This window comes from Vulpes lagopus, chromosome 18 (assembly GCF_018345385.1).
Source record: "Vulpes lagopus strain Blue_001 chromosome 18, ASM1834538v1, whole genome shotgun sequence".
NCBI classification, from domain to species: Eukaryota; Metazoa; Chordata; class Mammalia; order Carnivora; family Canidae; genus Vulpes; species Vulpes lagopus.
In genome coordinates this window covers 4,616,797-4,641,449 of record NC_054841.1, presented here as the reverse complement: position 1 = coordinate 4,641,449, position 24,653 = coordinate 4,616,797, and the positions used below count along the sequence as shown (strand labels likewise).

General features: G+C 41.7%; 1 protein-coding gene across 5 annotated transcripts in view; it reads right to left on the bottom strand.

Moving 5' to 3' along the window:
• Window positions 1-24,653, bottom strand: part of LOC121478062 (serine/threonine-protein phosphatase 4 regulatory subunit 1-like) — an 83,896-nt gene that overhangs the window by 30,450 nt on the left and 28,793 nt on the right. For 4 of the 5 annotated variants that reach the window (XM_041732865.1, XM_041732867.1, XM_041732868.1 and 1 more), the window contains 4 exons: window positions 24,029-24,161; window positions 11,669-11,775; window positions 10,236-10,378; window positions 1,672-1,818 (listed from right to left, as the gene is read on the bottom strand). In XM_041732865.1, coding sequence (XP_041588799.1) covers window positions 1,672-1,818; window positions 10,236-10,378; window positions 11,669-11,775; window positions 24,029-24,161 — 530 coding nt within the window. Of the gene's footprint in view, window positions 1-1,671; window positions 1,819-2,813; window positions 2,997-10,235; window positions 10,379-11,668; window positions 11,776-24,028; window positions 24,162-24,653 lie in introns of those variants that run through there. The other variant, XM_041732869.1, reaches the window with a different exon arrangement.

Genomic DNA, 24,653 nt, shown 5'->3' with positions numbered 1-24,653 from the left:
CTAATTTGTTCTGTAAGTGATTTGTGGAGATAGCTTTTTGAAGGCTTGTTATATTTTCCAAATATTTTCACCAGACGAAGAAAAAGAAGAGGGAGGAGGTGGAGGAGGAGGAGAAAAAGAATACTGCCGGCAAGAATGGAGTGGTTGAAAACAAAACAAAATAAAAATCATGCAAAAATGCCTTGAGCATTATTTTTCATGCTACCATCAGTCGTGAGGGATAAGATATTTGGTTATCGGTCGTAACCTTGGAAACTTGCCTAACCAACTTTCCAACAAAGAAGAAGATCTAGCTGGCAAAGTTCACAGCTCAACTGCCAAATATTCCAACTAAATGATATTATCCAGGTTCATTTTGCAAAATAAATTTAATTTCTTATAGAGAAACTTGAAATTTATAAAAGAACCCTGGAGAATTTGAATTTTAATAATCAATTATTCTTCAGCCTGATTCATCTTATAAACATATGGAATATGCAAAAACTTAAATTAGTTTAAAAAGCCAGCCCTGTAACTCATAGTTGAGGAAAACTTTTACATAAATGAAGAATAATTGCCAAATGCTCTGATGCTATAATACAATTTCTTAGCTCTGCGCGCTGTTTCCTCACTTTGAAAAAGAATTCCTTTCTCCAACGTCATCCTTTTCCAACCAAGAAAACAATTATCTTCTATATCTTATTGTACTCATAAGGAAGGCCTATGATTTTTTTTTTAATCCTTTTGTATGATTTTCCTAAAATGCTGGAATAATCCTGAGTCTTTACTTCTTTAAGAGAGACGGAGGGGGATGTTCTGTGCAGCACCATCTACAGGGGTCAGTAGAGGGGACCAGCCCCAGAAAACAAGATGGCCAAGGAGGACCTTCCCTTGGGCCACAAAGGAGAAGGCACGAGGATAAGCCGGGGAGTCTTTATCGGGGTGATACGTGAAAGCTACTGCTAACTTATCAGCCACTACTTTGTGAATGAGGGTTCTAGGAGCAAGTAGAAAGTCCTTGACTCTATAGTCACTTTACAATGGGTATAGAATCTTATCAGCCCAAGGATACCACAAAATTAAGTATTAAAAGAAGAAATTTAGTATTTGTACTAACTAGTCCTTTCACTGCACACCTCCAACTGGTATGAGCAGATACTTCAATAGGACATGTCCCAAACTGCTGTGGACATTCTGGCTACACCTGCACTCTTCAGAGTGGACTCTTTCAAATCTGCTCACATACCTACCTACCTACCTACCTGCGTCTCATCCTAACCTAAACACAGACAACCTTGTCTAGTGGATTTTCTTGAACTGCCCAAACACAACCTAAAATCTCCCATACTAGACTGGGTTCCATACTTTGGGAAACAAGGATCATGATCCCAGTGGGTCAAAAGACTGATTTACCTATACAATTCTGTATCTTGCCTCACCTCTGCCGGAACTCCTTTGATTCTGACAGCATTGCCATCTTAAAATAACTGGTGATCTAAAGATAATCACTTCCCAAACAAGCTCAGATCTGAGCTGTGAATTTCCTCTGACCAAGGCCATATCACCAGCTGCCCTGTTTAAGGGAAAAGTGCTGGCCAACCCTGAACACACGTGATCCTTCAAGTCATGCACACCTCAAATTATGGGACAATCCATCAAGATGTGGGGCTGTTGTTTCCTAGACAGACTCACGTTCACAGCTTCTGCTTTATATTCGTCATCACTGTCCGGGGCAGAGAGTGCCAGCAGGATTGGACACACTTTGTTTTCAATATCGTGCTGGGAAATCAGATCTTGTTCCAGAAGAATCAAGAGCACTTCCTGACTCGATTTTCTAACCTAGAAGAGGAAAAAAGGCAAAAGGTGAAACACCAAATGTGCTAAAGTGCTCTTGGGATCCAGACCAAACTCCCTCCACACAGGGCGTCTGGCCCTCCACCTGTACATCCTCCCTGAGGTCTCAGAATATACTGCTCCCTCTGCTAGGCTGGTTCCTACCATTCCTCTCTTTTCGGGCCAAACATCTCCTTCCTTGGAACCCTCTACTCCCATCTGCCCTCCAACAGCACCCCTCACTTTTTCCTCACGGCTCGTACCCCAGATATCTGCACAGACACATGCCCACAAGTACACAGAAGGCCATAGGGCAGGGGCCCAGAGATGTGCCCTGACAAGGCGGGACTCAGAAACCTCCTCAGTCCAGAGAAAAGGAAGGCTGACAAGCTGTAAGCTCTTCACAGTCTGTGTGGGGCAAGCCAGCACTAGAACACAGAGGGACCCCAAGAAGCTGGACAGAGGACATATCTGAGGATATGAAAGCAGAGGAAACTCCAATTTACAGAGCAAGGAATGGAAGATGTAGCACCTTGCAGTGATGGTGAAGCAGGAAAGAGCAATGTTCTTGCATGCTCTTGCATGACCCAGAGCATGTAGACAGAGTGGCAGGTTAGCAGACCACTGGCATTTACAAAAGAACCCACAGAGGCGCTCTGACGTGGAAGCTTCCAAACAAGTGACAAGATGAAAACGGTATTTTAGAAAGATCATTCCGGTAGCGGTGTTCCAAGTCAACTGGAGGCGATGAAAGGCTGAGGGCAGAGAAGGTCAGCCAGGTAGTCACTGCAACAGCCCTGGCAGGAGGGGCGGGCAGAGGAAAGGTGATGCTCCAGCAATATTACCAGGCCTGGGTGACAGGATGCGCACTGTCCAACCAGAGGCAGAAAAAGTCCCCAATAATTCAGGTGTCAGATGCTTACTGAACTTCTGGCACATGCCAGGAGCAGCGAACATGAGAGGAACACAGCCCAGGAGGGCCAAACCCATTGGCCACTCACCACAAGACCCAGTTCCAGGTGGCAGCAGGGCTGGGAGGATGCTGCAGGCAGGGGCAGCAGGCACTCAGTGGACATGGAGCAAATGGCAAAGGCAGTCAGAAGCCTGATGAGGGCAGCGGGGTAAGGGGTGGACCCCAAACATTATGTGTTCATCCAATCTCTGGAATCTCTGAATAGGACCTTCTGTGGAAAAAGAGTGTCTGCAATGTGATTGGGGGTCACGTGAAGGACCTGGAGGTCATCCAGGATTACTCGGTGACCCAACCCGGGCAATCACAAGTGTCTTTATAAGAAAAAGGCAAGGGGAGAGAACAGACAGCAGAAGGCCAAAGGAAAACAGGAGCAGAGGCTGGGGCGATGCAGCTGGAGGCCAAGGAGGTCGGCACCTCCAGAAGCTGGGAGAGGCAAAGAACAGATTCTCCCCTGGAGCCTCTAGAGTGAGCATGACCCAGACGCTGCCCCAAGCTTGGACTTGCAACCTCCACATCTAAGAGAATAAATGCCTGCTATGTTAAGCACCCCACTTGTGGTGCTTTGTTCCAGCTGCCCCTGCAGACTGTTAGAGCGAGCAAGGAACATGGAGAGGACAGTGGGCTCAAAGATAAGAGATGAACCCTGGGGATGTGGGGCAAGTCAGGTGACAGCACCTCAGGCAACCTGGGGGAGGCAGGGCCAGGGCCTCTGGACATTATGCCAGGGCCCCAGGGAGCCCCAAGGGTTGGAAGGCAGAGTGACAAAAGCACACACGGCTTCAATGAGGGGGACAGCGTGGAAGCCTCAAGCGGCTCTGAAAGCTGCGAGAGCAGGCAGGGGCTCCCGGGAAGGGACGCTCTGGTCCAGGCATGGATTCGGGGAGCGGGACCCAGAAATGAGAGGGGAGGTGGGAGAGACGCTGCCAAAGAGAGCTCAGCTTGTCACTAAAGATGATCCTGGAAAACCAAACATAACCCTGGGGTCTTTGGCTCAGGCCACCAAATCACCAAAAAGAAAAAATGAAGAGAAGCAAGACTGAGGATAAAGAGAACTAGGGTGGGTATCTGAGCTTGGGGGCCCGATGTGAGCAATGGAGGCCTCAGGAGAACTACCAGTGGTCAGTGCAGACTCTTGAACTCCAGAGGCCTGGGGGAGAGACAGCCACGTGCATGAGGCTCTGGCCAGGCTCCTGGAAGCAGACAAGACCACCAGGGGAATCCTGGCACTATAAGAGAAAGACCAGACAACAGTCTGGAGGGCAGGCCAGAGCCCGGGCCAGTGCTGGAGCCTGGGAAGGGAAGTGGCAGGACACTTGGGTCACCCACAGGAAACCCTGCAGTGGTCTCCAGGCAGTGCCCCATCTGCATCCTGTAGTCACTAACTGGGCCTTCTGGGGCCAGGGGCTGAGTGCTCTCTGAGCTGCGGCTTCTTGTCTATAGAAGTTCACAAGGACAGTACCTGCCTCTCAGGGCAGCTGTGGGGTGACACGACCTAAACACATGAAGGCTCAGAACAGTGTGTGGGGTCCGGTCTCCCCAAAACGAATACCACTTTCCTGTTACTGAACTCCTGTAACTAGTCGCCAAGAGAGGGATGTAAGTGGTAAGACGATCTCAGTGCACATCAATCTACCGATGAGCTCCAGGAGGAACAGAGAACACGTCCTGGTCACTTTTGCATCCTGTCATTGGGGAAAGCAACATTAAATATCTAAGAGGCAGCCGAAAAACGTTTCTTCAAAAACCCAAAAGTCGTTAATGGTGACAAATGGTGCAAAAAAATCAAGTAAAAGCCAAAAAAGAAGTCACTGGATAGATAAATAAATTGTGGCAAGAATATAAATGCAATACCATCACACGGTTAAAATGAATGACCACGAGCTCTTAGGATCAATATGGAGAGATCTTAAAAACAGACGGATAAAAGCAAGTGGCAGAATGGAAAGCACAGTCTGATGCCATTTATATAAGGTTTTAAAGCACCCAAAACAGGATGCTCTCTTATTCACGGCCACTTACACAAGTGGTAGGACCATAAAACTCTGGATGGGAAGGACACCCTGGGCTGAGGGTAGTGGTTTCCTACAAAAGGGGAAGGAGGGAAGAGATGGCAAGGGGAGGGCACAGCAGAGCCTTAACCATATCTATAATCTGTATATTAAAAAAATTAAACAGGTCTAAAGCAAAATTACAAAAGTTAAACATTTGCTGAGTGAGTGTAGTAGATATATGGTATTTATTACACAGTCCTCTCGTGTGATTAAAATATTTCGTGGATTTTTAAAAAACAAATTTTTGAAGACACAAAGAGACCAGATTTCATAGTGAGATGAGTTAAGTCTGTGGCAAGACACCTCTCAGCTGGCTCTTGGGCCATTGGCTGCAGGGCGGTGACCCTGCCTGGCTGGGAGCCCATGCAGGGTAGAGGCTATACAGACTCCTTTCAAGAAGCTTGGCAGTGGAGAAGGGAGTGGTGGTACACTCAGGGTAACGGCCAGAGTGCAGAGGGTTGAGGAGATGTAGGCATATGAAAATCCAAAGAGAATAGCCAATGAGAGAAACTGGAAAAATAAGCCAGCTATGAGACAAGAAGATGGGAACAGAGAGATAACCCCCTTCCCCCTGTGACAGAAGGCAAGTAGCTCAGGACAGCTGAAGAAATATGGCCATACCAGCAAGAGGAGAGTTGACAGCTGACTCAGTGCCACAGTTCTACTACAACTCTACCAGGTACCAGGCCCTGTGCTAGGCCCCAGGGATGAATCAAGTCAGACACAATTCCTACAGCCAGTGCTCAGAGTCTAAAATGGGAGAGAAAATACTCATCATAACATCCAGAAGAGCCCGGGCAATCCCAACACATAACACCATGTGCACCTCAGGAAACCAGGCCTGGCATCCTGGGCTCCCTCTCCAGCTCAGCCGCATCCTGCACACACACAATCACATTTCTTTGCACCCCGGCTCCCGCACCTCTAAAACAGAGGAAGTAATGAGCATGCCCACATGTCACAGGGTGGTTAGGAAGAGGAAACAAGATAATCCTTGCTAATCCTGGAGCATGGTACATCACACAGAGAGCTCAAGCTGTTAGCAGTACCGGCAACCATAGGAATGATACTGCTATCATGCCTGATTTTGTGATTTCATACCTCCCATGAGTCACTGCAAAGCGCAATGGCCCTGAAGAGCGCCTGGTGAGAAGAGGGAGGCCTGAGCCGCAAATGCTTGGCAGGACCTCACAGACCCACTCCCACAGGCAAAAGAATCTGATTCTTGGTGGAATTCAGAATCCTACCTCCTCAGGGACCCTGTGGTCCCCCCATAGCGGGGGATGTCTGCAAGGGCTAGCCTCAGTTAAAGTGAGGCAGAGATGGAGAGGAGGGACATCTGGAAGGAGCAAGGCTGCCAGCATGGGTAAAGCAGAAGAGAGGCACAGGTGCAGTGGCATCATGGCGGGACAGAGATGGGTGGCCCACGAAGGAGTTGGCTGTGCCTGAAGGCATTATAGAGTCTGAAGGAAAAACTTTCAGGAAGATCTGACACTGCCACATTTCTGTGTTTAAAGGTGACAGGAATGGAGAAGAGGGGGTGTACCCAAGAGTTATATGTTTATTATGGAAATGAAGGAGGCATGGTAAGGTCTAGCTGGGCATGAGGGGGAGGAGGCAGGATTTGGATGGCCCCAGGCTGTGGCTCCAGGAAACTGAAGGAAGTATGTGGTGGGTCCACCCATTGAGAGAGCAGATGAAGACCAAAGGCCTCTATTTTCTGGGTGAAGTAAAAGGCAAGGTCACTCGTCTGGTGTACAGCATGGCAAGGTGGAGAGGTTTGATGACAGTGGCAAAGGTCTGAAAGAGCTGCCTTGGATAATGTCAGGCCAGCTGAGGAGGGACAAGTGGAAGGGTCAGCAGGCAGCACTGTGAGTCTGGCTGCGATCAGAATCTAGAAATCTACGATGGCACTAATCAAGACGTGGGAGTCTGTGGGTTGCGGATGGGTGGGCAGGCAGAGCCAGAGAGGTAGAGGCACTGTCAAAAAGACAAAAATGGGGGGTGTGGATGGGGAGGCCAGAAAGAGGAGGATGGGGGATGGAGATGGGAGCCATAGACCTCTAGGACCAGAAGGCTCAGGGTGGCAGCAGAGCAGGGAGGGACAGGCAAGGAGCTGGGGTCGAATCACAGTTCCAGCCTCTCCCCTTCTGGAACCAAAGAGATGGCAATGATATATGACAAAGGTCAAAGAAATGTCAAGTTCTTTGACCCAGTACAATCTCATCTTCAAGAATATATCCAAAAGAAAAGAACAGTGAATGGAAGAATAAAACTGCATCCTTTATAGTGCTCACTGCATCCACTGCACCAAAAGCCTGAAAGAAAGCTAAGCATTCAACAAAAGTAAAAATACGAAGATTATGAAGATGTACAATGTCTACTACACGCCGGTGAGCTTTCTGGGGCAGGAAATCTGTCCTACTCATGTCTTTATCCCCAGCACAAAGCAACACGCTTGGCTCATAACAGGCACTCAGAAGCCGTCGGAATAAATGAATGAATGGGAGAGACCGCATCACATCATGATTAGACACATGTGGGAAAAAATGGAAGCACCTGAAGAAGAAAATGCAAAGATAATCACAATACTGACATCAGGAGAGTGGAAATAGGAGGACTTTCTTCCTTATTTAAACACCACATTTAATCGTGTCATAGTATAACAGAGTATTTGCTCTTTAAAAATGCTTAGATTAAGGGAAAAATACAAGCTGAAACTAGAACTTCTTGAAAATAACAATAATGAAAACGTGGCATATCATTAAAAATTATAAATACAAGGGAGCCTGGGGGGTTCAGTTAAGCATCCAACTCAATTTTGGCTGAGGTAATGATCTCAGAGTCATGAGATCGAGCCCCATGTCCAGCTTTGTGCTGGGCGTGGAGCCCTGCTTGGGATTTTCTCTCTCTCCCTCTCCCTGCTTCGTGACCCCCCAAAATTATAAATACATTTTGCCTTTGTGCAAATCCACTTCCACAATAACTCACAGAAATAGAAAGCCTACAAAGCTACTTACGACTTTTTTTTTAAGATTTTATTTATTTATTCATGAGACACACAGAGAGAGAGGCAGAGACATAGGCAGAGGGAGAAGCAGGCTCCCTGTGGGGATCCTGATGCAGGACTCAATCCCCGGACCCAGGATCGCGACCTGAGCCAAAGGCAGACGTTTAACCACTAAGCCACTCACACATCCCTTGCTGCAATAATTTTAAAGTGACAAAATAACCCAAATGTCTGTCAATAAGCTATGCCCAGTGGAGTATGATGCTGCTGGAAAAAGGGAAGAGAAAGCTTGGCCTAGACTGCTATGGATTGATCTGCAGAATACGCTGGACAGTGGGGAAAAAAAGCAAGGGACAGAGCATCATAAACAGTATGCCACTTTATATCTGAGAAAGTAATGAGGTACAGAACACAAGGACATATGCATAAGTGCTTAAAGTTAATAGTATTTTTTAAAGCTAAGAATAAATGAAAACCTAGAAAAAATGGCTATGTACAGGGGAGGGAGGGAACAGATGGGGGAGGTAGGGATGGAAGTCAGATTTTTCTTTTTTTTTTTTTTTTAAAGATTGTATTTATTTATTTTAGAGAGGGAGGAGGGGCAGGGGGGAGAGAGAGGGAGAGAGAAAGAACCTCAAGCAGACTCTGCACTGAGTGTGGAGCCCAACATGGAGGCTTGATCTCATGACCTTGAGATCATGACCTGAGCTGAAACCAAGAGTTGGACACCGACTGAGCCATCTGGGCATCCCAGAAGTCAGATTTTTGTGAATGTATTTTGTCTTATAGTTTTGACTTGAATTATGTAAAAACATTTTAAATAATTAGAAGTCTAAATTAAATCAAATGTAAAAGCTAAGGCAATTCCTAAAAAAAAAATAAATGAGCCTAACTGTGGATTAAGTTGGGAGTTTAGGCACAAAGAGAAAGATTAATACAAATGACTTTGAAACACAGTCTCACTAATATTAACGTTAATATGACTGTGCATCTCCAGTAGGAGACAGCCCCAAAACAAAAGAACAGCAAAGAAATCTCAAACTATATTCAGTTATCCTACCACAGTTAGTAATCATACTGTTAGCAATCATACTAGTATTTTTATTTTGGACACACAAACACATTAATGCCACGAAGAAGCAAGATTTATATACTGTGTAGAAAAAAAATTATGAATAGGCAGCCCGGTGGCTCAGCAGTTTAGCGTCGCCTTTAGCCCAGGGCCTGATCATGGAGTCCCGGGATCGAGTCCACATCGGGCTCCCTGCATGGAGCCTGCTTCTCTTTCTGCCTGTTTCTCTGTCTCTCTCTCTCTCTGTGTCTCTCATGAATAAATAAAATCTTTTTTAAAAAAAAGTTATGAATATAAAATCAAGTAAGTAAAAGCCCTGTAATCCTAAGTTCGATTTTGGAAATATCAATACAAACTTATGGCAAAGAATTTTGTAAAGAACAGATAAGACTGACAAAACCCAAATCCAGCGGTTACACTGCTTTTCTGCTTCCCGATCTGATGCAGCAGGAAAACATAGCAGCACCTAAAAAGGATTCCCGTTACACTGCACAAAACTCTGAATCTGACCAAGCCTCTAGACTTAACCTGCCGCTTAGAGGAAGTACTGGGAATAGAGGAACATTTTAAACCACACTATGGGGATGTGATCAGCTAGATCCCAAAGGTGGGGAGTCCTACAGGCTACTGACCTAGTTTCCTAGACCAGTGGAGTAAAGGGGAGGATGAACAATTATAAATTAAAAGAGATTTAAAAGGCACATCAACCAAATGCACTGTGTGGACCTCATGTGAATTCTGATTTAAAGAGACTGCCCACAAAAAAAAAACAAGAAAACAAAAACAGATTTCTGAGAAAATTGGAGAAATTTGAACAATGACTAAAGATTAAAATGATATTAAGAATTTATTGATAATTTTTATACAGTGGGATTGCTATTATGTTTCTTTTTAAAAGTGTCTGTATTTCTCAGAGGGTAATAATAATACTAAGGCATTTACGGTTAAAATGATATGGTATCTGGGAAATGCTTTTATCTGGGTTGGATTATCTCAAGATAAATGAAAACAGACTGGTCAAATGTTAATGATGGTCGAAGCTGGCTGAAGAGTACATGGACATTCATTTTAATATTCTCTCTACTGCTGTGTGTTTGAAAATTTCCATAATAAAAAGTTTAAAAAAAAGAAATATCTCATGATAATAAGAATGAGTGCTGTCTATCTGCCTTCGTGACTGGAGGAACTGCGCACAAACAGATCTTTTGTTCTTGACTCGCTTAACTCTGAGAAGCTGTTCTCAGAATTATGAATATCAGCTAAAATAAGACTAAGGAGAATTTGCTGCACAGATCTTAAGGTCACAGTTTTTCACACCTGGTTGTTTGGATCCGTGAGGTACCTCACCACAATCGGTGTGAGATATTCAGAAAGCACCACTGGAAAATTTGATCTGTTTTCTTGTAAAAAAACAGCAATAGGAGGAATCTGTTCCATCAGTTCATTCCGCACTGTGGGCTCTGCAGCAATAAAAAATCAGAAAAGAATTATATAAGAATAAGCCAAGCATCTTATAGAGTGTATAGTGAGAGTTTCTAGCTTTTCTTACTAAAATACTTCATCAAGGAAATTAGACAAATGCAGTTTAAAAATCATTTCCCATTTAGAGTATTTATGCTACAGACAGGCTTAAAAAGCTAATAAGCTATCCGGCAATATAAAAACATAAAAGGAAGAGAGAATGACAACTCTATTATAACAAGCCATATATAAATCGAGGAGGGAGCAAGAAGTCTGCATGCTGGGCCAGCGTCCAAAAGCCATTACAACTAATGGCATATATGCCAGACCTATGGGTTGTGCTTATTTAAATTCCAGCCAGAATGTATACATTATAAATAATTCTTTCATAAATGCACTCCCCCACAATCCACGCATCCCAATTATTTCTAAGGCAAAGCATTAAACAAAAGAGCGGCTCTAGCTCCAATATACCACATTAAATTTAACACAAATATATAATTGCTTCAGCACTGTAAATGGTGACTCATTTACAAAGAGAATCCATTTAAGGACTCAAAACATCCACTTGGGCCTTTTTAAAAGCATTGTGTCATATTCATATGAATATTTTAAATGAATACAGGAGCTATGTGGAAGGCTTATTTTTCTATTTTCGGTTAAAATGATCAAAATCTAAAGCAAGCATAAGATTCCTGAAACTTTCTGAAGCTGTTCACCAATCATTACAAATGGGGGGTGGGTCGGGGCGGGGGGTGCCAGGCAGCTGTCAGTACTGGTAGCCCCAACACCTGCTCGTCTCACTCCTGTTTCCTGGGGGTGTGGGGTGGAGGGAAGCACAGGAGGGACACCATGTCTCCTGCACCGTGGTATGCTTCCTCCCAGGACAGCAATCATGGAGAGGTAGAAAGAGAAAGGAAAATCAAGATTAGCCTACAAAGATCACAGGTGAGGCAAACTAATGACTGGGCTTGTTCTAATCCAAAAGACTTCTTTTGATTTGATATTTCTTAGCAACCAACAGTCTGGCAAAACTTATGAACTACAAAGGCCTTAACTGCCGGGGCAGCTAGCATTCATGGCCATTAGTCATTCTAATTTTCTAAAAATAAGGATAATTTGATGCCAAATAAGACACCCATTCTTCACGACAAAACCCATTCATGCTTAGACATTGCTTAAAAATGTATTGATTAATACACAGTTTTTCTTTTTAATGCACTATCATTGGTTATACACAATTTCTTGGAAATACACAAAAAATAAAAGTATACAATCCTTGTACAAACCTGCGTCTTCTGACAACCTGACCACGATCTCCATTACCGTTAAGAGGTCCTCCTCATTGTTACTGAAGTCCCGGAGGATATCGAGTAGCCCTCTGGCAATAATCTGACTGTGGGGATGAGAAATGATCCATACGGTTACATGGGCAACTCTGACTGCCGGTGTGCTAATTACAGGCGTTGTGTTAAGAGCAAGTAATAAACCAAGGAATAAAGGAAAGCCCGTGACCTCTGTCCAGAGGGAGGACAGACCATCAAGGAACATCCAAAGATGGTCCGTACAATGTGGGTCACCATCCTTTAGGAACCAGAACCATACCTTCCAGTCTGGTGGTCACTGGAGGTTGACTGTTCACTTGGCACTCGACAAAAACCTTTTTGTCCTTTTCTGATTGATTCTTCAGGCATAGATAGACAGAAGAGAGGCCCCATGGCAGTGGGTGGGAATTAAGTGACCAATAAATGCAGAAGGAAAAGATCCAAAGAGTGGCCTCAATCTCAAGTGGCCTTTACCTACTAGGTATCAGCAGAATCCCCCCTGGCTCTCCTCTATCCCATGATGGGACAACTAAAAATGTCTCTAGACATTGCCACAGGTCTACTGGGGGCAAAATCAGCCCTGACTGAGAACCATCTCATTAGAAGATTAAAGGTATAAAGGAACCCTCTGTACTAGCTTTGGAATTCTTCTATAAATCTAAAACTGCTTCAGGCACCTGGATGGCACAGTTGCTTAGGCGTCTGCCTTCAGCTCTGGTCATGATCTCAGGGATGGAGTTCTGCATTGCTTCTGCCTCTGGACCTCCACCCACTTGTACTCTCTCTCTCTCGCTCTCTCTCTCTCAAATAAATAAATAAAATCCTTAAAAAAAATCTAAAACTGCTTCCAATGAAGTTTAAAGGCAAAACAAAACACAAAGACTAAATAAATAAATACATACATACAAAGTCACGAAGAGGTATTACTACATCCACTAGAAGAACTAAAGTTATGGGGTGTCTGGGTGACTCAGTAGGTGGAGCATGCGACTCTTGATCTCAGGGTCATGAGTTTGAGCCCCACGTTGGGCATGGAGCCTAATTAAAATAAAACTGAGAAAAAGAAAAAAATAACTAAAATGATAATAATAATACCTATGCTGGCAAAGATATGGGACAACAGGAACCCACAGACATTATTGGTTGGAATGCAAAATAGCACCTTAATTTAGAAAACAATTGGCAGTTTCTCAGAAAGCTAAATATACATTCAACCCAGCAATTCTCTCTTAGGTATTTACCCAAATGAAATGAAAACTTATGTTCACACACAGACTTGTACACAAATGTTCATATTAGCATGATTCACAATAGCCATAAAATGTAGAAAAAACATCTCTGCATTCTTCAACTGGGGAACATATACACAAGACACCAACTATCCACACAATGGAGTACAACTTGGCACTCAAAAGGAACCCCAGAGGTAACAACAGGCTGAATTTCAAATGTATTTTACTAAGAAAAAGAAGCCAGAGAGAAAACACAACATACCATATGATTCCATTTACATGAAATTCTAGAAAAAGGAAAACCTTAGCCTTCAGAAACAAACTGATGGTTGTTCCATTCACAGCGAGGAGGGAGCAAGAGACTGAAGCAAAGGGATGAGCAAGTAACAAGGGAATGACAGAAACGTTAAAACATTGACTATGGCCGAGGTTTGCATGACTATGTACATTTATCCAAACTCAGCTCACTGGATGCTTTAGATGGGTGTATTTTACCACGTGAAAAATATGCCTCAGTAAAGCTGTTTTAAACAAAGACATTAACAAGGAGAAAAATCAGTGCGATCAGCAGTAGCTTACTTGTGGCCTGGAGGCCTCGGGGCACAGAAGAGGGACAGGCACTCCTGAAAGGCTTCTTGGAACAAATGGAAAGGAGCCCCTGCCTGCCTCTGCCTGTTCCTCTGAGCCCCTGACAACCCAAGGACAACACGCATCAGGATTAGCTGAAGTCAAAAACCCATGTTGACTTGCTGGAAAAGACTAGAAATGTGAATTCAAAGAGGTAGTCTTTTGGCCCAGCACACTACAGGAAGAAATCCATCAACTCAAGCCTGTCCACGGAGAGACTTATACCACCCCTGGGATGAAAGGTCGAGATCTGGCAGCCAGGAGGTTTGGGAAAGTCGAAAACAGACACTATAAAGTCCCTGATTACATTTCACTGGACCACATTCAGGCTGGCCTCCCCTGGGAAATCAAGCAACTAAGATCCCCAATCTGCTTCTAGGGCCATAGAATGGATAGACAGATCTGCATCCAGCCCCAAGTGGTCACAAGGGACCTGCCCTCTTAAGGAAAGTGAGGAGAGGGGTAAGAGAGGGCCCCTGAAGCAGGGAGGGATGAATCCACCACAGTGAATACAGAATGGGAGAGAGCTAAAGACTCAAACAAATCTATGCTTTGGCACCAACACTCTGGAAAACCTGGCTGCTTTATGGAATGACCTGAAGAGGTCACAGGGGAGAAGCAGAGTCCAGAAGCATCAGCCTCAATACTTCTCCGTGTCAACTATGCTAATGAGAAGAAGAGAGAACTGCTGTGCATGACTGAGAAAAGTGTTAGAAAGGTTAAATGAGCTCATGCACAGGAAGCTCACAGCCTGGTCCTTGGCCCATGGTAAGCCCCATAGCGTGACAGCCATCAGTACTACAATATAAGCAAAGAACTGCAATTAAATGTCTACTGAGGAGGGAAGTTTAAATAAATGATGTTATACCTATATAACAGCGTTCTATATGGAAGCACTTGTAAAGGTACCTATAGATATGCACTCACTTAGAAAGATGCCCATGAAAATTCACGTAAATGAGAAAACGAGGTGAAGTATTTTATATGCAGTGTGAGCCTATTTCTTAATATGAATTGTATTTATGTACATATGTGCAATACATATACTCATATATACATACACTCATTTAGGGAAAAGTCTGAAAGCATATACTACCCTAGACTGTAATAGGGGAAGAAGGGAAACTCTCATTATTTTAACTTCTGTAATTACTAAATGTTTCAAGTACGTGTCATTTTTGTGAATTTTTTAAAGTATGAGGAGGATGGTTCAATTTTACATGGCAATGTTTCCTGGAAATCTTACCATGGAAATGACCCCTTATGTCTTTGTCCCTTCCTTCCCTCACCCATCTCATGCAGTCACTATCATGAATTTGGCCCAAAAGATGAGCCAGTTCCAGAGCCTACCCTGAAGGGCACAGTTTAGACCCAGATGCAGGCAAGAAAACTGAAGATGATGGCCAGTGACAAGAGCCTTAAGAAAGAGAAGAATGTAGAGGAGCTGAGTGTGATGACGAGCAAGAAGCAGGCAGAAGGATATCAGACACAGATACGGGAACATTCAGACAAGGGCTTTAAAATAAGTGTGATTAATATGCTGAAGGTCTTTTGGAGGGGTTGGGCATGCTTGGGCAGTTAAGGAATACAGGAACGCTCTGTACTTTCTGCTCAATTTTTCTTGAAATCCAAAATCGCTCTCAAAATTAAAGTTTATTAATTAAATTTAAAAAATGAAAGTGAAATAAAGACTGTTTCAGACAAAAGTGGTGAGAATTCACTGATAGTAGTCTTGTGCTATCAAGAATTGTTAAAGGAAAAAAAAAAAAAGAATTGTTAAAGGAAGTCCTCAAAGCAAAAAGGATGCTGGGTGAAAATGGGCATTTTGCAAAAAGAAATAAAAAGCACAAAAAAGGTATAAATGATGGTAAATATACAAAATATTTTTGTCGGGGATCCGTGGGTGGCTCAGCGGTTTGGCGCCTGCCTTTGGCCCAGGGCGCAATACTGGAGTCCTGGGATTGAGTCCCACGTCGGGCTCCCAGCATGGAGCCTGCTTCTACCTCCTCCTGTGTCTCTGCCTCTTTCTCTCTCTCATTCTATGTCTATCATGAATGAATAAATAAATAAATAAATAAATAAATAAATAAATAAATAAATAAATCTTTTAAAAATATATATGTATTTTTTTTGCCATTTTAATCACTTTAAAAGTTGCAAATCTTCAGGAAATAAAGTAACAAGGTATCGTGGGATGTATAACGTGTGGAAGCAAAATGCAGAAAAACAACAGCACAAAGACAGGGAGGCGGCCACAGAAGCCCTCTGAAGTGTGTTCTGTACTCCTGGCACGTTCTCACACTGTACCTTGCACTGTATGCAGAGTGGTAGCATTTTATTTCAACATATATTGTAATAAGTTAGAGGAATATATTATAATCCCTAGAATAACCAATAACAATTTTTTAAAAGAGGCATAACTAATAAGCCATAGCGAGGATACAGTGGAATCAAAAAAGAAAAAGTCCATAGGACAAAGAAAAAGTGATTCTCTTATTTCAAATAATGAAATAATGAATAATATGAATAATAATGAAATTAATATAGCAAGAAGAGTTGAGTCAATAGAAAACAAATGGCAAGATGGCATATGTAAACCAAACCATATCAATAATCACTTCAATGTACATGATCTAAGGGCACCTAGGTGGCTCAGTGGCTGAGCATCTGCCCTTGTCTCGGGTTGTGACCCCAGGGTCCTGGGAACAAGTCCTGCATTAGGCTCCCCGCAGGAAGCCTGTTTCTCCCTCTTCCTATGTCTCTGCCTCTTTTTGTGTGTCTCATGAATAAATAACATATTTAAAAATATATATATATATACAATATACATGATCTAAATGCTGAAATTAAAAGAAGCGGTTGGAGGGATCCCTGGGTGGCGCAGCGGTTTGGCGCTTGTCTTTGGCCCAGGGCGCGATCCTGGAGACCCAGGATCGAATCCCACATCAGGCTCCCGGTGCATGGAGCCTGCTTCTCCCTCTGCCTGTGTCTCTGCCTCTCTCTCTCTCTGTGTGACTATCATAAATAAATAAAAATTAAAAAAAAAAAAAAAAAAAAAAAAGAAGCGGTTGGGGATCCCTGGGTGGCGCAGCGGTTTGGCGCCTGCCTTTGGCCCAGGGCGCAATCCTGGAGACCCAGGATCGAATCCCACATCGGGCTCCCGGTGCATGGAGCCTGCTTCTCCCTCTACCTGTGTCTCTGCCTCTCTCTCTCTCTCTCTCTCTCTCTCTGTATGACTATCATAAATTAAAAAAAAAAAAAAAATTTTTTTTTAAATAAATAAATAAAAGAAGCGGTTGTTACACTGAGTAAAAAAGCAAGACCCAACTATATGTTTTTTATAATAACCACACTTTAAACACCAGACATGGATAGGTTAAAAATAAAAGTATAGACAGAAATATAACATACAGATAGAAATCAAAAGAAAGTTAAGTATATATATTAAATTCAGACAGTAAGCTTCAGAGAAAGGAATAGTACTAGGGACAAAGGATACTACACAAACACAGACAGACCAACTTATTCGAGAAAACAGAACACTACTAAATGTGTATGTACCCAAGAAGAGAGCTTCAAAATACACAAACTGTTAGATTTGAAAAATAGAAAAATCCAAAATTGTAAGTGAGATTCCAACATTCTTCTCTCAGTAACAGATAGAGCAAGTAGATAGAAAATAAGAACACAGAAGACCTGAACAATGTTCTCAGCCAATTTGTCCTGACATTTATAAGATACACTATCCAAAAACCCTGGGATGCACATTCCTTTCAAGCGTACACGGAATCTTCACCACCATAAAATAATTCCAAAAAATTTAAAAGACGAGAAATAATACAAAGTATGTTCTCTGACCACAGAAGACTTAAACTCAGAATAAAATAACAGAAAGATACCTGGAAAAAGCCTCGAATATTTGGAAGTTAAACAACGTACTTCTAAATAACTCATTGGTCAAAGGAGAAATCATTATAGACATTAAAAATACTTTACACTGAAAGGTAATAAAAATATTAATACCAGAACGTGAGGATGTGCCTAATATAACACTGAAGTACTTACAGCACTTAACAGCAATCTTACAATTTAAAATGCAAATATTACTTTAAAAAGACCAAAAAAATAGTTAAACATATCTTACAAGAAGAAAAAGAACAGCAACTAAATACCTCCCCAAAAAAGAAAATAATACAAATTAGAGCAGAAATTACTGAACTAGAAAATAAACACACAATAGAGAATATCATAACCAAAACTTGATTCTTCAACAGAACTAATATACTTGATAGTCCTCTGGTAAGAATTATGCAGGGGGAAACAAAAGAAAAGGCACCAATTACCAATAACAGAATGGAAAATGGGGCCATACTACAGATTTCACAGACAATAAAAAGAAAATTGCTATTTCCCAACACATAATGAGATAACAGATCTAAACAATGATTATTTGTGACCACTAAAGTCATGAGAAGAAAGGCTGGTGGGGAATTTTATAATGAAAGAATCTAACACCTGCGCCCACTGCTCAATATGAACATCTCCAAAAGTGGGACACCCAGACATTGTTTCCCAATGTTTTGTAATGAGAAGTATACAAAACAACACATGAAGTATTGTTGTAAAAAAAAAAAATTGAAGCAGAATCTAATCAAGTCTCCAAGTGTAATTTTTGGTTTATAGAAAATACAAAGGACAAAAGATTATGTTAAATTATGCCATGAGAATAATGACCACCGAATCCAGAATGTGGAAAATTCTACAAGACTAATGACCCCTTCAACAAACAGATGATGTAGAGAGAAGATGAGAGGGAGAATCAATTAGAGATTAAAAGAGATTTAAGACCAAAAGGAAAAAAAAACCTGTAAACAAAAAAAAAAAAAGACTCAAGAGGCCTACCTACCTAATGAAATGTGTAGACCTTATCTGGATCATGATTCGAACAAATCAACCATAAAAAGGCATTTCTGAGGGAAAATTTAACATAGACTGGTCAACTGGAAGGCATTATTGTAAACTGGGTTGAGTGTGATAATGATACTGCAGTTAGATTTAAGTCTCTAGCTGGATAAATGATATGATGCCTTGGATTTCCTTTAAAACACACCAGCAAAAAAAGCACAAAACTTTTACAGAGAAAACGACCAAATGTTATTGGGACGTTAAAGAAAACCTACATAAATATAAAGATATACCATGTTTATGGATTGGAAGTCTAAATATTGTAAAGAGGGCAATACTCTCCAAACTGACCTATTCATTCAGTGCAAACCCAAGCAAAATTCTAATAGGTGTTTTATTAGCATCTGATAAACTGATGTTGAAATTTATATGAAAATGCAAAGGACCAAGAATAATAAATCATATCAAAGAAAAACAAAGTGGCAAGTCTTGCTTAATCAAGTGTCAAGACCCACTAAAATCTACAGTCATCAAAACAGTGTGGTATTGGCCAAGGGGGAGACAAACAGACTACTGAAAGAGACAGTCCAGACAAAGGCTATTAAAGACTGGATTAGAACAGAAGTGGTACCCCAGAGCAACGAGGAAAAAAATGTACTTTTGATAAGTGGTTCTGTGACAATAGAGAAAATGAGACTGGATCCCTCCTTCATACAATGAACAAAAATTACTTTCAGATGGATCGAAGACCTAAATGTGAAAGGGAAAAAAAAGAGCTTTTAAAGCAATATAAAACAGTATGTTTATGATCTTTTGGTGGAGGAAGACATTTTAAAGAAGCTTCAAAATGCACTAAGGATAAAAGTCAATGTTGATAAATTTACATCAAAATGAACAGCTTCTGGTCACCAAAAGAACACTGTAAAGAGAGCTGAAACAAGCACAGGATGAAGGAAGATGTTTGCCATACATAACTGACCAAGGTTTGAATCTAGAATATACAAAGAGTTCTTACAAGTCAATAATAAAAAGAGAAACAATCCATCTTCCCTTTACCCACCAAAGAAAGTTTTTTTTTTTCAAAGAAAGATTTTAAACAGGCACTTCACAAAAAAGAAATACAGATGTCCAGCAAACATATAAAAAGGTGTTCAAATTCAAAAATAAATAAAATGGAAATTAAAATCACAAAATGATATCATTATATGCTAGCACATGACCAGATTGGCTAATATCTTACAATCTGACGATACCAATCAGCAGATAAAATGTAGGGCAAAAGTGGGAGTGCAACTGATGCAATCACTTGGGAAACTGGCACTACCGCCTAAAGTAGAAGACAAGTATGTCTCATCACACAAGAATTCTTGCCTGGCTATAACCCTGCAGAGATGTGTACTGATATGCACCCATATACATATACTAGATTGTTCATAGTACAATTTTCTTAAGAGTGAGAGAACTTGAACTACTCCAACAGACAAAGCGTCAGTATCTTCAAACAACAGAACACTGCTACAAAATGAACAAACTCAAACCTACATGCAAAGCCACAAAGTATGTCCTATAGGATTTCACATATTTCAAGTTCAACAACAACAAAATTAACTTATTCTATTTGGAAGTAGATATTTAGGTGCTAAGACCAGAAACAAAATTAAGGATGTAATGAACATAAACATCTGAAGGTGATCACCACGAGGCAGGGAGGCAGTGGTGGTCAGGAAGGCAGGGAGGGCATAGGTCCAGAAGACCTCAGTAATGACCATGTGGACATGTGCTTCATAAAAACTCCTTACATTTGACATCCAATTATCTGTATGGGGTATGTTTTATAATAACAGAAGTTTTAAAGAAAGTTGAAAAAAGAGAGTAAAGGAAAAAAGGCATTTATAATCTCAGCAGATATAAAAGAAGCATTATACAAAATTCAGACCTCACTGAGGATTTTTAAAAACTCTGAGTGAATTTATTCTATACAATAAATCAGCTGTACTCTTAAAAACTGTCAAAAGTATCATGAGAGGCAAAGAAAGGCTGAGAAACTGTCAGACATTAAATGAGCCTACAGAAACATGACAACGATCAAATGTAGTCCATGATGCTGGGTTGGATTCTAGATCTAAAAACAAACCAAATAGACAAAAACCTTGAATTAAAGGATGCTCTTAGGGCCACTGGACAATTTGATTAAAACCTAGATATTAGGGCAGCCTGCGTAGCTCAGCGGTTTAGCACCACCTTCAGCCTAGGACGTGATCCTGGAGACCCAGGATCGAGTCCCACGTCAGGCTCCCTGAATGGAGCCTACTTCTCCCTCTGCCTATGTCTCTGCCTCTCTCCCTCTCTCTGTGTGTGTGTCTCTCATGAATAAATAAAATCCTTAAAAAAACAAAAAAACAAAACACCTAGATATTAGAGGGGCACCTGGGCAGCTCAGTCGGTTAAGCATCTGACTCTTGGTTTCAGCTCAGTCATGATCTCAGGGTCCTGGGATGAAGCCCTGTGTTGAGCTCTGTGCTCAGTGCAGGGTCTGTTTGGAATTCTCTTCCTCTCCCTCTGTCCCTCCCCCTGCTTATGTGCTTGCTCTCTCAAATGCAATAACTAAATAAAATCTTTTTAAAAATCTAGATATTTGATAACAGTATTATATCAAAATTAAGTTTCCTGACTCCAATCACTGCATGTGATTCTATAAATAAACGGCAAATGCCCTTGTTAGAAATATGCGACAGCAGTCACCACAGAGAGAGCAACTCGATGGCTACAATTAACCTCCAATGGCTCAGAAAACAATGTGAAAATAAAGAGAGTGAATGTTAACTCGAATATGGTAAAATGTTCACAACTGATGAATCTGAGTAGAAAATAGACAGGAATTCCTTCTACTATTCCTGAAACTTTTAAGTGTGAAGTTATTTTTAAAAGTTTAAAAACAGGGATACCTGGCTGGCTCAGCGGTTGAGTATCTGTCTTCAGATCTGGGTGTGATCCAGGGGTCCAAGGATTGAGTCCCACATTGGACTCCCTGCAAGGAACCTGCTTCTCCCTCTGTCTATCTCTCTGCCTCTCTCTCTGTGTCTCTCATGAATAAATATATTTTTTTTTAAGTTTAAAAACAAACTCTTTTATTTTTTATACTGACTGGCTTAGTTGGTAGAGCATGAGACTCTGGATCTTGGGAGTTGTGAGTTTGAGCCCCACAATAGGCACAGAGATTACTTAAAATTTTTTTTTTTTTAATTTTCTAAATTAAGGACACCTGGGTAGCTCAGTCGGTTAAGCATGGACCTTCAGCTCAGGTCATGATTTTGAGGTTCTGGGATCAAGCCCTGCATCAGGCTGCTTGTATCCCTATCCCTTCCCTCATCCATGCTCTCTCTCTCTCTCTCAAATGAATAAATGAAATAATTTTAATTTCTTTTTAATTTTAAATTTAAAAAAATTAATTTCAAAAAGTGTAAAAATAATCTCAACAAATTATAAATATACATTTTCCTAAACTGACAAGATATAGCTATTAAAAACATAAACCAAGAGAGGAAAGGGAGAAATCAAACTATCATATTTCACACACAACATTGTACAGTATGCAGAAAACCCAAAGAACCCCCAGGGAAGTTATTAAAATTAATAAGTGAACTTAGCATAGTCAATGGAAACAAAATCAAAATATAAAAATCAATTCTATTTTCATATTATCAGCAGCAATTAGAATTTAAATTTTAAGAAATGATACCATTTACATTCACATAGAGACCAAATACCTAGAACTAAACTGAAAAAGGTACAGAAGATCTCTACAAGAGAAAACACACACACACACACAAACAAAAATTGAAGTTTTTTTTTTAAATGGGAAGATTAGAAAACTAAATATTGTAAAGGTGTCAATTCTTCACAGATTAATTTATAGATGCAATCCAGTTCCAATGAAACCCCCAGCAGGTTTTTTCTCCTGGAAATTGATGAACTGGTGCTAAAATGCATTTGGAAATGCAGAGTCAAGAACAGCCAAGACAACCGTGAAGAAGAACAAAGCGGGAGGAGTTACTCTACCAAGATTTTGATGATAAAGTTACAGTAACAAAGACAGTGTGGTCCCAGCAGAAGGACAAACAGACCAAGGAAGCAGACTAGGAAGTTCAGATATAGACACTCGATTTAAGAGAAAGGTAGTAAAGCAGGGCATAGATAAAACGTAGTATTTTCAATAAACGGCACTGGATCAAGTGCATACCACGTAGAAGGCAATGAAACTTGACTCCAACTTCACATAATACAAAAAGAAAGCAATTCTAGGGAGACTGTAGATCCAAATATGAAAGGTAAAACAATAAAACTTTAAGAATATAAGGAAATTTCTTTTCTTTTTCTTTTTATAAAGTAGGATCCAAGCCCAGCATGGAGCCCAATGCTGGGCTTGAACTCAGGACCCTGAGATCAAGACCTGAGCTGAGATCACAAGTTGGATGCTTAACCGACTGGAACCCCTAGACCCCCTATAACGAAATATCTTGATGGCCTTAGGGGAGGAGAACGTTCCTTATACATGAAAAGAAAGCACTAAGTATCAAAGAAAAAGTTGAGAAATCGTGAACTACATTTAAATTAAGAACTGCTCATCAAAAGACATCATTCAGAGTACCATCATTTCCCTATCTGTAAAATTGGGATAATAATTGGACTCACTCAGCAGCAATTGCTGTGAGCCTTCTGCAATTTAATAGATATAGACATTAAGTAGATATGTAATAGAGACTCAGCGAGCATCATCCAGTCTTCCCAGAACAGTGCACTTAAGATGTGTGAGAAGGCTGCAGGTAGAGAAGTCCAGAGGACTGTTCAGAATGAGAAACACACTAGGTCATGTGAGGGGGAAGGAAAGGGTGTGTGTCACAGGCAAGAAGGAAGACACAGAAGACAGAAGCAGTATCTGATGGAGGAGGGGAGACAAGAAGAGAGATAGCCCCAGTCTGCGACGGCAGGGAAGAATGCCCGCAGACTCAGCTTTGGGCGGACTGTCAGCTAAAAGAAATGTCTTAGTTTCTGTTTACTTCATGAAATAAGAGCCAAGGTCACGTCTTGGAGGAATGGTCTGAGTCTGGAGAAGAATCCTGCCAGCACAATGAGGAGTGACAATACAACATGGCGGGACAAGCAGCACCAATGTCCCTGAAACATGGGGCAGTCAAAAACCAAAACGAGCGAGCAATGTTCCAACTGATGCTTTCAATTATGCGATGCATTTTACTTTTCTGAGTACGGCACGTGTGAAAGAAACCCAGTTAGCAACCCTAATTATTTAAACACCATTAAATTTCATCGGTGTTTTATTCTTGGCTTACCAGGTGACCAGTAAAACAGTTAACAAGAGTAATGGAGAAACCTAATCAAAGGGTGCCATTCAGACAGAATGCCAGGAACCTGGAAACAGCCCACGTGCCACCACATCCCCAGGAGTCCTCAAAGCTGGCACAGAGAGGTAGCCACCACTGTCAGCACGGCAAAAACCGACCCAGTGGAGGCCTGTGCGTTTGGGAAGGGCTGGTGAGCTCACCGGTTGAAAATGTTCTCGCTGAAAGCATACTTTTCCAGGCGAACGAGTGGAGGCAGGCTATCCTGGCCTGGAATGTCCAGAAAGGCCGTTACCCTCATGCTGTCACGATCTGGGCCATAGTCTTCAAATCCATCTAAAGGGGAAGAGGGGACAAAATTGCATTCATCACGTCATACTTGAGCCAAGGCAGGCCTTTGCAGCACACTTTCTACCCTCCTGGCCCTTTCCAGGGGGAACCTCTGAGTCTTGCAAACTTGGTAACTCATCTAAAATGAAGTGGGTAGGTTTATAATCCAAGAGAAGGGTGACAAGACCAGAGTCATAAAGGAAACCTAAATGTCCTTCCTTCAGTGTCATCAATCTGACGTGAGTCACCTCTAACCAACAAAGATGGGAACCTCTCCTTTACCGGGGAAGTTAGAAGCAAGTGAACAAAACAGCTAGCTGACTCCTGGGAGGAACATCCATGGAGTGCTATGCAAACAAATATGAAATAGTCAAAAGAAAAAGAGAGGTGTTTGGACTCATAAGCAAGAATATGGTAGAAAGCCTACTCCATATTTGGTCTTGTCTGAACATACTTGTCACACAGCTTCATGCGCATGACCATCGGTTCCCATCATTG